Here is a 13400-nt window from a genome sequence, read left to right as displayed (position 1 = left end):
AAGTTAAAAGTAAGCAGCATCACACAGCTTGTAAGGAGCTCCAAATTCCTTGCCCTTTCTGTCTTACCAGTCTAAAAGATAGAGGTGTTCTGGAGAATCTAAATAAGGATAAACCATGACCCTGCTTTTAAGGATCTCTTAAATCCGGGCCTTATGGTTCAAGATGGCAGACTGGAAGGACATGTGCTCATCTCCTGCAAGAGCACCAAAATCCCAACTAGCTGTTGAACAACCACTGACAGGAGGATGATGCAACCCACCAAAAAAAGATATCCCATGTCCAAAGACAAAGAAGCTGCAGCGTGATGGTAGGAGGGGTGCAATCATGATAAAATCAAATCCCATACCTGCCAGGTGGGTGAGCTGGGGATCTAACAAAGGGACTGGGGATCCCCAGGGAATCTGACCCTGAAGGCCAGCAGGATTTGATTACAAGACCTCCACAATACTGGGGGAAACAGAGACTCCAGTCTTGGAGGGCACAAACAAAATCTTGTGCATACCAAGATCTAGAGGAAAGGAGCAGTGACCCCACAGGAGATTGAACCAAAACTACCTGCTGGTGTTGGAGGTTGTCCTGTGGAGGCATGGGTTGGCAGGGGCTCACCACAGGGAAGGGGACAGTGGTGGCAACAGTTTGAGATGGTCTCCCTTGGTGTAAGCCCTTTTGAAGGTCCCATTAACTGTGCTGTGGAGCCCAGGGTTGGTTTGTCTTAGGCCAAACAACTGCCAGGGAGGGAGTGCAACCCCACTCATCAGCAGATAGTTGGATTAAAGCTTTACGAGTAAGGCCCTGCCCACCAGAGCAAGACTCTGTTTTTCCCACCACCAGTCCCTCCCATCAGGAAGCTTGCAGAAGCCTCTTGGCCTCCTCCATCAGAGGGCAGACAGAAGAAGCAAGAAGAACTACGGTCCCACAGCGGCTAAAACAAAAAGCACGTTACAGAAAGTTCATTAGAATGAAAAAACAGAAAGTTCCAGATGAAGGGACTAGGTAAAACCCTAGAAAAACAACTAAATGAAGTGGAGATGGCAACCTTCCAGAAAAGAAATCAGAGTAGTGATAGTGAAGATAATCCAGAATCTTGGGGAAACAATGAAGAAGATACAAGAAACGTTTATCTCAAATACCTAGAAGAACTAAGCTAGTGGAGGTGATGGAATTCCAGCTAGTTATTTCAAATCCTAAAAGATGATGCTGTGAAAGTGCTGCACTCAGTATGCCAGCAAATTTGGAAAACTCAGCAGTGGCCACAGGACTAAAAAATGTCCGTTTTCATTCCAATCCCAAAGGCAATGCTAAAGAATGTTCAAACTACTGCACAATTGTACTTATCTCACACACTAGCTCAAGTGTGTAATGCTCAAAATTCTCCAAGCCAGGCTTTAACAGTATGTGAACCAAGAACTTCCAGATGTTCAAGCTGGATATAGAAAAGCCAGAGGAACCAGGGATCAAATTGCCAAGATCCACTGGATCATCGGAAAAGCAAGAGAGTTCCAGAAAAACATCTGCTTCTGCTTTATTGACTATGCCAAAGCCTTTGACTGTGTGGATCACAACAAACTGTAGAAAATTCTTCAAGAGATGGAAATACCAGACTACCTGACCTGCCTCTTGAGAAATTTCTGTATGCAGGTCAAGAAGCAACAGATAGAACTGGACATGGAACAACGGACTGGTTCTAAACTGAGAAAGGAGTACATCAAGGCTGTGTATTGTCACCCTGCTTATTTAACTTATATGTAGAGTACATCATGCAAAATGCTGGGCTGGATGAAGCACAAGCTGGAATCAAGATTGCTGGGAGAAATATCAATAACTTCAGATATGCAGATGACACCACCCTTATGGCAGAAAGTGAAGAACAACTAAAGAGCCTCTTGGTAAAGGTGAAAGAGGAGAGTGAAAAAGCTGTCTTAAAACTCAATATCCAAAAAACGAAGATCATAGCATCGAGTATATCAGTTCATGGCAAATAGGTGGGAAAACAATGGAAACAGTTACAGACTTTATTTTTGGGGGTTCCAAAATCACTGCAGATGGTGACTGCAGTCGTGTTGATCTTTGTTAATTGGTGCCATGGTTATTGTGGAGATTACTCGTGGAAATTAAAAGACGCTTGCTCCTAGGAAGAAAAACTATGACCAACCTAGACAACATATTAAAAAATAGACATTACTTTGCTGACAAAGGTCCATCTAGTCAAAGCTATGGTTTTTCCAATAGTCATGTATGGATGTGAGAATTGGACCGTAAAGACAGCTGAGTGCCAAAGAGTTGATACTTTTGAACTGTGGTGTTGGAGAAGACTCTTGAGAGTCCCTTGGACCGCAGGGAAATCAAACCAGTCAATCCTAAAGGAAATTAGTCCTAAATATTCATGGAAGGACTGATGTTGAAGCTCCAATACTTTGGCCACCTGATGTGAAGAACTGACTCACTGGAAAAGACCCTGATGCTGGGAAAGATTGAAGGCAGGAGGAGAAGGGGACGACAGAGGATGAGATGGTTGGATGGCATCACTGACTCGATGGACATGAGTTTGAGTAAGCTCCAGGAGCTGGTAATCAACAGGGAAGCCTGGCATGCTACATCCATGGGCTCACAAAGAGGTGAATGCAAAAGAGCGACTGAATAGAACTGAGAAGAACTAAAGAACAAACAGACAAATGAATAATACACTAGAAGGACTCAATAGAAGAATACCTACGGCAGAAGAATGGATAAGTGACCTGGAAGACAGAATGGTGGAATCACTGCCGCAGAACAGAATATAGAAAAAAGAATGAAAAGAAATGAACAGCCTAAAAGATCTCTGTGACAACATTAAGTGCACCAACATTCACATTATAGGGGTCCCCGAAGGAGAAGAGAAAGAGAAGACCTGAGAAAATATGTGAAGAGATGATAGCTGAAAACTTCCTTAACATGGGGAAGGAAATAGTCAACCAACTCCAGGAAGCACAGTCCCAGGCAGGATATAAATCCAAGGAGGAACACACCGAGACATTACTATGTCTCGACATAGTAATCAAACTGACAAAAATTAAAGACAAAGATAAAATTTTAAAAGCAGCAAGGGAAAACTGACAACATATAGGGAACTGCCATCAGGCTATCAGCTGATTTTTCACCAGAAACTCTGCAGTTCAGAAGGGGATGGCACTTTAAAGTGATGAAAGAGGAAGAACCTACAACCAAGAATACTCTACCCAACAAGACTCTCCGTCAGATTTGATGGAGAAATCAAAAGCTTTCCAGACAATCAAAAGTTAAGAGAATTTAGCACCACCAAACCAGCTTTACAACAAATGCTAAAGGAACTTCTCTAGGCAGGAAATACAAGAGAAGGAAGAGATCTGCAGAAAATAGACCCAAAACAGTTCAGAAAATGGTAATGGATCTTACATATTGATGATTACCTTAAATGTAAATGGATTAAATGCACCAGACATAGACTGGCTGGGCACATGAAAACATGTGCATGTATGCAGTTCTACTTACCACTTCACTCTGCTTGACCACCCCCCCAGATTGTATATAATTATTTTATATTGTCAGGTTAGTCAAGTTTCCGTTATGACTCGCAATTGTAATAATCTTCTACTTTTGGTCTGGTTATTGAGTGTGAAAACTGTTCTTTTTGTTTGTTTTTATAGTGAAAACAGATAAACATCTTTTACTGTTGTGATTGTGCAACTATTACTTAATGCCATTGTATTATGATTGGTCAAAAGAAAAACAATAGAACTCTGTATCACCAAAGCTACCATTTAATAGAAAAACCTGTAATCACTTTTTAAAATCCAGATGCATATCAGAATTATTGGAATTTTGAAAAATAAAAATGCCCAGATATGTTTCTAATGAGCAGCCATGTTTGAAAACAACTGAACTATATGATGATCTTTTATTTTTGTCTAGTTTGTTCCACTTTTTCTATTTCATATTCAGTGCTCCCATTTAATTTAGTTTGTTTTCCAGTTTTTCCATCTCTTCTTTCTTTGTTTGATGTTCTTTCTCAAGCCTTTATCAACTGTAGTAGTAAAACTTTGTATACATATATATATAAATAATGTGTATAATATATATATTTCAGAAAACTTATGAATTTTTGCCTAACTATAAATTTTAGGACATTTTGATTCCACTTGACTTAGTATGAATAGAATGCTAGATTTCTAATTTTAAAAATAGATATGCAACAAACAACAAAGGTTTACTGTATAGCACAGGGAACTATATAGTCAGTGTCTAGTAGTAACCTAAAATGGAAAATAATTTCAAAAATAATATATATGTATATGTATAACTGGATCACCTTGCTGCGCACCTGAAACACCGTTAAGTCAACTATACTTCAGTGAAATATACATGTTAAAAAATTTAAGAAAGATCTCTTAAATCCAATGCATGTGTCTTCTTATGAATATATTATAGAAAACAAATCAATGGAAGAGCTGAGAAAGTAAAGGGCAGACAACTGCAACATAGAAGGTTAAAGTTGGTACAGTGAAAGGTAGCGTTTGAGTGGGAAGAACGGGAAAGGAAAAGAATGCCCACAGTATGGAGATGGGAAGGCACAGGACTTGTTGCAGGAGAAGCCTGGTCTGGTTTGGCCAGAGTGTGAGCCACACATGAGACAGTGAAGAAAGCAGTGGAGGCTCGACCCGAAACATAGGTTAGGGTCATGTTGTGGAAGGCGCTGAGTGCCGTGGTGGAGAAGAACGTCATTCTGTAGGAAAATTTGAGCAAGAAATGAAAAATGTGACTCTCATCACGATAAATGTCTACATTTTTAAGTTGTGACTTTGTGCTCATCCCTTAATGTTTGTTATCTCACTAATGCCTCACAGTAACTCTGTGAACTATGGATGTGAAACTGAGGCTCGGTGATCTTAAGGAGGTTGGCAAATATCAAACATATGGCTGGAGCTGAGGCTCAGAGTGGGATCTGTCATTTTCCAAAGCCTTGTCCTATTTTCCACTGTGATAGATTGTTGTTTTTTTTTTATCAGATCACCTGATAAGTTCTTAATTCTCTGTCAAGAATATGGCTATAGGAAAAGGACATTCTCAAGTTCTGAAAGGACTACTTCTCACTGTGTAATCATGCTAAGGAATATAATCACTGCCAAGTCTGACTTGTGCTACTCTCTAATTTGGGACCAGAGCTAGATGGGAAATTGAAGATTTGGGTGATGTTTTATTTACATGCCTCATGACATCAGTACATGCTCATAGCAAATGTTTTTATTTTCTTTTTCAGTATTTAACTTTATTTGCCCTATGTATATCTTGGGTCAGGTAAAGCTCTGTTTCTAGGGGTATTTTAAGATACATAATGAAGTGATACTTCTTCTAGCTAAAATATGTTTCTTCTCAGCAGGTTTTCTACTTTTAAAAAGACAATGACTACTGATGAAGCTGCCAAGAACAATGGAGAAAGCCCTGCAGCAGCTGTTGCTGAACAGGGAGAGGATATTACCTCCAAAAAAGATAGAGGAGTATTAAAGGTGAGGCCATGACATGTAAGGAAATTTGATATCTGGAAAGATTGTTAATAAAAATCTTTTTTTGTTTTTTGTTTTTGGCTAGAGGTGGAGATGGATTGGGGCTTCCCAAGTGGTGCAGTGGTAAACAATCTGCCTGACTATGCAAGAGACGCGGGTTCCATCCCTGGGTCGGGAAGATCCCCTGGAGGGGGAAATGGCAACCCACTCCAGTATTCTTGCCTGGAGAATCCCATGGACAGAGGAGCCTGGTGGGCTACAGTCCATGGGATTGCAAAGAGTCAAACATAACTGAGCATTGAGATGGATTATGTTTATTGAGGCTTACTAAGTACCAAATGCTACAGCTAAATTCTCATTTGGTCTTTATAACTGGCAGGTTTATTTTCAATCCCAGATTATAGATGGTAAAGCTGAGAACCAGCTAGGCAAATTAACTTGCCCCAAATCATATATCTCAGTAAATGCAGGTCTGAGGATTTATGTTATGTCTGACTCTAAAAAGACTGTCTCTGTTCTCACAGAGTACAAATGGGCGATTATTTTAATATTTAAGTATATTAAAGCTAGCTAATGACTATTTAAAAGACTTTCTCAAAAAAAAGTTAACTCGCAAAGTTCAGAAGGATTTGTTTTTTACATACAAATAGAGTTCCTGTGTGTAATGAAAATATTTTTTTGAGGTTTAATCAGAGAATGTATCTCACTTTTGAATTAGTATTCCTCCTTAAAAACACTTTTTTCACTCTCTGATTATGTTTACATGTGGTTTTTTTAAAACCTCACAGTGATTTTTTGAGACAGAGCACATTTGATTCTCCCATTTATGTATGGAAGATATATGCGTTATTATTCCATATATTTGAGAGGTTAAATGGCTTTAGTCATATTAAGTTCTTTTTTCTCCTACACTTGATGTATTCAGGTTTTGTAAGGTTACTTTTTTTTGCTGAAAAGATTATGTTAAACTTTTTAAGTATTATCAATAAGCTGAATTTTAATAGAAGGAAATGGCAACCCACTCCAGTATTCTTGCATGGAGAATCCCATGGATGGAGGGACCTGGTATGCTACAGTCCATGGGGTCAGGGTTGCAAAGAGTTGGACAGGACTGAGCTACTTCACTTTCACTTTTACTTTATGTTATCAGTAGCAAAAGAGATTTTTGTTTGTTTGTTTTGGCTAATCTTGCTTACCTGAAAGCTTTCTACACATATTCACAAACTTGAATCTCTTCTGAATATATGTGTTTTACTATTAGCTTGCTACATGCCAAGCCACAGTTTGAAGACTTGCAAAATAAAGACTTTAGGATTATAGATGTGTATCATGCTATCTTCATTCAGAGGGCTTTCAACCTTGTAGTTCTGTGAATTACTCATCCCAGATTCCAGAACGCCTCTCAAGACAGTGGAAATTCTGCAGGTTGTTATCTTCCTGTTCTTTTATCTTTTCAGTGCACTGGTACAGAGAACAACTTGCCTCAGGCCCTGCTTTGTTCTAGGGAGTAAATTGATTAAGATTTTTAGGCCTGTAAGAAACATTTGAGATTGTAAACCCTTTAAATCTTATCATTTATCACTGTCTAAAGCTTTAGGTTTCACCATAGGGATTTTGGTTAAGATTAAATAGGTGTAGGGACTTCCCTGACAGTCCAGTGGTTACGACACCAGACTGCTGCAGGGGCACAGGTTCGATCCTTGGTCAGGGAACTGAGATCCTGCATGCTGTGCATCATGGCCAAAAAACCAGTTTAGTTGCTCAGTCGTGTCCGACTCTTTGTGACCCCATGGACTGCAGCACGCCAGGCTTCCCTATCCATCACCAACTCCCGGAGCTTACTCAACCTCATGTCCATCTAGTTAGTGATGCCATCCAGCTGTTTCATCCTCTGTCGTCACCTTCTCCTCCTGCCTTCAGTCTTTCCCAGCATCAGGATTTTTCCAGCATTAGTCCTTCCAATGAATATTCAGGATTGATTTCCTTTAGGATGGACTGGTTTGATCTCCTAGCAGTCCGAGGGACTCGCCAGAGTGTTCAACACCACAGTTCAAAAACATCAATTCTTCGGCACACGGCTTTCTTTATAGTCCAACTCTCATATCCATACATGATTACTGAAAAAAATCATAGCTTTGACTAGATGAACCTTTGTCGGCAAAGTAATGTCTCTCTTTTTTAATATGCTGTCTAGGTTGGTCATAACTTTTCTTCTAAGGAGCAAGTGTCTCTTAATTTCATGGCTGCAGTCACTATCTGCAGTGATTTTGGAACCCCCCAAAATAAAGTCTGTCACTGTTACCCCATCTATTTGTCATGAAGTGATGGGATCGGATACCATGGTCTTAGTTTTCTGAATGTTGAGTTTTAAGCCAACTTTTTCACTCTCCTCTTTCACTTTCATCAAGAGGCTCTTTAGTTCTTCTTCACTTTCTGCCATAAGGGTGGTGTCATCTGCATATCTGAGGTTATTGATATTTCTCCCAACAATCTTGATTCCAGCTTGTGCTTCATCCAGCCCAGCATTTTGCAGGATGTACTCTGCATATAAGTTAAATAAGCAGGGTGACAAAGTACAACCTTGACATACTCCTTTCCCAATTTTGAACCACTCTGTTGTTCCACGTCCAGTTCTATCTGTTGCTTCTTGACCTGCATACAGATTTCTCAGGAGGCAGGTCAGGTTGTTTGGTATTCCCATCTCTTTTCAGGATTTCCCACAGTTTGTTGTAATCCACACAGTCAAAGGCTTTGGTGTAGTCAGTAAAGCAGAAGTAGATGTTTTTCTGGAACTCTCCTGCTTTTTTGGTGATCCAGCGGATCTTGGCAATTTGATCTCTGGTTCCTCTAACTTCTGGAAGTTCAGGGTTCACGTACTGCTGAAGCCTGGCTTGAAAATTTTAAGTGTTACTTTGGTAACATGTAAGATGAGTGCAATTTTGCAGTAGTTTGAACATTCTTTAGCATTACCTTTCTTTGGGATTGGAATGAAAACGGACCTTTTCCAGTCCTGTGGCCACTGCTGAGTTTTCCAAATTTGCTGGCATATTGAGTGCAGCACTTTCACAGCATCATCTTTTAGGATTTGAAATAACTCACCTGGACTTCCATCACCTCCACTAGTTGTGTTCATAGTGATGCTTCCTAAGGCCTACTTGACTTCACATTCCAGGATGTCTGGCTCTCCATGAGTGATCACACCATCGTGGTCATCTGGGTCATGAAGATCTTTTTTGTATAGTTCTTCTGTGTATTCTTGCCACTTCTTAATATCTTCTGCTTCTGTTAGGTCCATACCATTTCTCTCCTATATTGTGCCCATCTTTGCATGAAATGCTCCCTTGGTATCTATAATTTTCTTCAAGAGATCTCTAGTCTTTCCCATTCTATTGTTTTCCTCCGTTTCTTTGCATTGATCACTGAGGAAGGCTTTCTTCTCTCTCCTTGCTTTTCTTTGGAACTCTGCCTTCAAATTGGTATATATTTCCTTTTCTCCTTTACCTTCAGCTTCTCTTCTTTTCTCAACTATTTGTAAGGCCTCCTCAGACAGCCATTTTGCCTTTTTGCATTTCTTTTTCTTGGGGATGGTCTTGATCTTTACCTGTTGTACAATGTCCTGAACTTCCATCCATAGTTCTTCAGGCACTCTATCAGATCTAATCCCTTGAATCTATTTCTCACTTCCACTGTATAATCGTAAGGGATTCTACAAACTAACATTGCAGAATATAAGGACATGCACTCATCTTCTCCTGCGAGAACTCCAAAAACAACTCTCTGCTGAACAACTGTCAACAGGAGCATGTTGGATCCCACCAAAAAAAGATACCCCACATCCAAGGGCAAAGGAGAAGTCCCAACAAGACGGTAGGAGGGGTGAAATTGTGTTTAGACTTAAACCCCATACCTGCCAGAGACACTCAGAGGGCTCAGACAAGCCTTGTGCGCACCAGGAGCCAGAGACTCCACAGAGACTGAGCCAGAACCGTGTGAGTGTTTCCTGTGGAGGTGTGGGTCAGCAGTGGAAAGCTGCTGAGGCGGGGGCTCTAAGTGCAGTAGACCTGGGTATGGCATAAGCCCTCTTGGAGGAGATTGCCATTAACCCCACCATAGAGCCGCCGGAACTTACCCAGGACTGGGGAAACAGACTCTTGGGGGGCACAGACAAGACCTTGTGCCCACCAGGACCCAGGAGAAAGGAGCAGTGACCCCACAAGAGACCGACCCAGACTTGCCTGTGAGTGTCTAGGAGTCTCCGACGGAGGCGTGGGTTGGCGGTGGCCTGCTGCAGGGTTTGGGGCACTGATTGCAGCCGTGCATGGGACCTTTTGAAGGAGGTCACCATTATCTTCATTACCTCATCCATAGTTTGGCCTCAGGTCAAACAACAGGGAGGGAACACAGCCCTCATCAACAGAAAATTGGATTAAAGATTTACTGAGCATGGCCCCGCCTATCAGAAGAAGACTCCTTTCCCCTTCAGCCTGTCTCTCCCATCAGGAAGCTTCCATAAGCCTCTTTTCCTTCTCCATCAGAGGGTAGACAGAATGAAAACCACAAATCACAGAAAACTAACCAGTCTGATCACATGGCCCACAGCCTTGTCTAACTCAATGAAACCATGAGCCATGCCATGATGGCCACCCAGGACAGATGGATCTTGGTGGAGAGTTCTGATAAAAGGTGGTCCACTGGAGAAGGAAATGGCAAACCACTTCAGTATTCTTGCCTTGAGAACCCCATGAACAGTATGAAAAGGCAAAAAGATAGGACACTGGAAGATGAACTCCCCAAGTCAGTAGGTGCCCAATGTGCTACTGGATATCAGTGAAGAAATAACTCCAGAAAGAATGAAGAGACGGAGCCAAAGCAAAAACAACACCCAGTTGTGGATGTGACTGGTGATGGAAGCAAAGTCCGGTTCTGTAAAGAGCAATATTGCATAGGAACCTGGAATGTTAGGTCCCTGAATCAAGGCAAATTGGAAGTAGTCAAACAGGAGATGACAAGAGTGAACGTTGATATTTTAGCAGTCAGCGAACTAAAATGGACTAGAATAGGTAAATTTAACTCAGATGACCATTATATCTACTACTGTGGGCAAGAATCCCTTAGAAGAAATGGAGTAGCCCTCTTAGTCAGCAAAGGAGTCCAAAATGCATACTTGGATGTAATCTCAAAAATGACAGCATGATCTCTGTTCATTTCCAAGGCAAACCATTGAATATTACAGTAATCTAAGTCTATGCCCTGACCGGTGATGCTGAAGAAACTGAAGTTGAACAGTTCTATGAAGACCTACAAGACCTTCTAGGACTAACACCCAAAAAAGATGTCCTTTTCATTATAGGGGACTGGAATGCAAAAGTAGGAAGTCAAGAGATACCTGGAGTAACAGACAAATTTGGCCTTGGAGTACAAAACGGAGCAGGTCAAAGGCTGACAGAGTTTTGCCAGGAGAATGCACTGGTCATGGCAAACACCCTCTTCGAACAACACAAGAGAAGACTCTACACATGGACATCACCAGATGGTCAGTACTGAAATCAGACTGATTATATCCTTTGCAGCCAAAGATGGAGAAGCTCTGTACAGTCAGCAAAAACAGGATCAGGAGCTGACTGTGGCTCAGATCATGAACTCCTTATTGCCAAATTCAGACTTAAATTCAAGAAAGTAGGGAAAACCACTAGACCATTCAGGTATGACCTAAATCAAATCCCTTATGATTATACAGTGGCCAGAAAGTAGAGAAGAAAAAAAGAAGAAGATTGAATAGGTCTATTAACTGCATGACCTAGGGCAATTTAGTAACATATCTATGATGAAGTTTCCTTATTTGTAAAATTTGAATAATAATACTGCCTACCTCACAGAATTAAGATTATATAAAGCATTTAATACAGTGCCATGTTTGTAATAGTCTTATGAACTCGTGTGTATGTATATATATATATAATTTTTTTTTTTTTAAGACCAAGGCCGATCTGAGAAATCAGAAACTAGCCCAGTAATATAAAATTTCTTTATGGAGCTTACATTTTTAAACTGAATTGAGACTAGATTGTATTCTTAAGACAACTCCAGATTTAGGCACTAAACTCAACTTGTTGGGGAAGCCTGAAGTGACACCACAGTATTACTTGTGGATGTGAACAGCGCTGACTCCCTGGGTGCCCCTCACACCATCGGACCAGTTACTTGGTTATAGTCCTAGAAATGCAGCTGCCTCAGGCAGCCCAGGCTCCCCAGTACCGCATGCAGTTCATGAACATGAGCACTTTTCAGAATATTGTGAGATTTCTCTTAGATTAACGTTTTTGGAAACATTTTTTCCACCTTGAGCCCTAAAAGGGCAGTAATGATTCTGCTGTTTTTTTTTTTTTTTTTTAATTAGCTCTTTAGTTTTTAAATTATAACTGTTTCCCAGCTGTATTGAGATAAAATTGAAATATAACATTATGTAAGTTTAAGGTGTATAATGTGATGATTTGATACATTTAAATGTTTCAAAATTACTACCACAAAAGGGTTAGTTAGCTCCTTCCTCACCTCAGATAATTATCATTTCTTTTTTGTGGGGAGAACATTTAAGATCTATTCTCTTAGCAACTCTCAAGTATATAATACACTGTTGTTAATTACATTCACCATTCTGTACATTAGATCTCGAGAATTTAATTCATGTTATGACTTGGAAGTTTGTAGCCTTTGACCACCATCTCCTCATTTTCCACCATGCCCTTTCCCTGGCAGTCATCATTCTGCTTTGTTTCTGTGAATTCAGCTTTTTTAGATTTCACATATATGTTCAGTTCAGTCGCTCAGTCGTGTCCGACTCTTTGTGACCCAATGAACCACAGCATGCCAGGCCTCCCTGTCCATCACCAACTCCCGGAGTTTACTCAAACTCATGCCCATCGAGTCGGTGATGCCATCCAGCCATCTCATCCTCTGTCGTCCCATTCTCCTGCCCTCAATCTTTCCCAGCATCAGGGTCTTTTCAAATGAGTCAGCTCTTCACATCAGGTGGCCAAAGTATTGGAGTTTCAGCTTCAGCATCAGTCATTCAGTGAAAACCCAGGACTGATCTCCTTTAGGATGGACTGGTTGGATCTCCTTTCAGTCCAAGGGACTCTCAAGAGTCTTCTTCAACACCACAGTTCAGAAGCATTAATTCTTCAGCACTCAGCTTTCTTTAATGGTCCAACTCTCACATCCATACATGACCACTGGAAAAACCATAGCCTTGACTCACATATATGTGATATCACACAATTATGTGTTTCTCTAACTTCACTTAGCATAATGTCCTCAAAGTACATCCATGTTGTCACAAATGGTATGGTTTCCTTCTGTCTCATGAATGAATAATATTCTGTTATACATATATGTGGGTTTCCCTAGTGGCTCATATGGTGAAGAATCTGCCTGCAATGCAGGAGATCCAGGTTTGATCCCTGTGTTGGGAAGATCCCCTGGGGAAGGAAATAACTAACCTGCTTCAGAATTGTTGCCTGGGAAACCCATGGACAGAGGAGCCTGGAGGGCTACAGTCTATGGGGTCAGACACAACTGAGTGACTAACAACACAGTACATGTATGTACCACATCTTTATTCATTATTTCTTTGAGATAGTAATTTTCATTTCCTTTGGATTTATACCCCAAAGTGGAATTGCTGGATCATATGGTAGTTCTAGTTTTACTTTTTTGAGGAAAGTTCATACTATTCTTCATAGTGGCTGGCCCAGTTTACATCGCTGTCAGTGGTGCACAAGGGTTTCCTTTTCTCCAAATGCTATTAACAGTTGTTATTTGTTAATTTTTTTGATAATAACCATGAGTTATCCATATATATTTTGGATATCAAATATATGGTT

The 13400-nt window shown here is 40.6% G+C and overlaps 1 protein-coding gene across 7 annotated transcripts in view; it reads left to right on the top strand.

Moving 5' to 3' along the window:
- FKBP5 (FKBP prolyl isomerase 5) overlaps positions 1 to 13400 on the top strand; it is a 113658-nt gene that overhangs the window by 45171 nt on the left and 55087 nt on the right. For 4 of the 7 annotated variants that reach the window (XM_065912327.1, XM_065912320.1, XM_065912322.1 and 1 more), the window contains one exon: positions 5391 to 5520. In XM_065912327.1, coding sequence (XP_065768399.1) covers positions 5416 to 5520 — 105 coding nt within the window. In that variant the 5' untranslated portion in view covers positions 5391 to 5415. The remainder of the gene's footprint in view (positions 1 to 5390; positions 5521 to 13400) is intronic. The other 3 variants (XM_065912321.1, XM_065912324.1, XM_065912325.1) reach the window with 1 other exon arrangement.

This window comes from Muntiacus reevesi, chromosome 20 (genome assembly GCF_963930625.1).
Source record: "Muntiacus reevesi chromosome 20, mMunRee1.1, whole genome shotgun sequence".
NCBI lineage: Eukaryota > Metazoa > Chordata > Mammalia > Artiodactyla > Cervidae > Muntiacus > Muntiacus reevesi.
The sequence above is the reverse complement of the archived record's forward strand: the minus strand, read 5'-3'. Positions and strand labels throughout refer to the sequence as shown.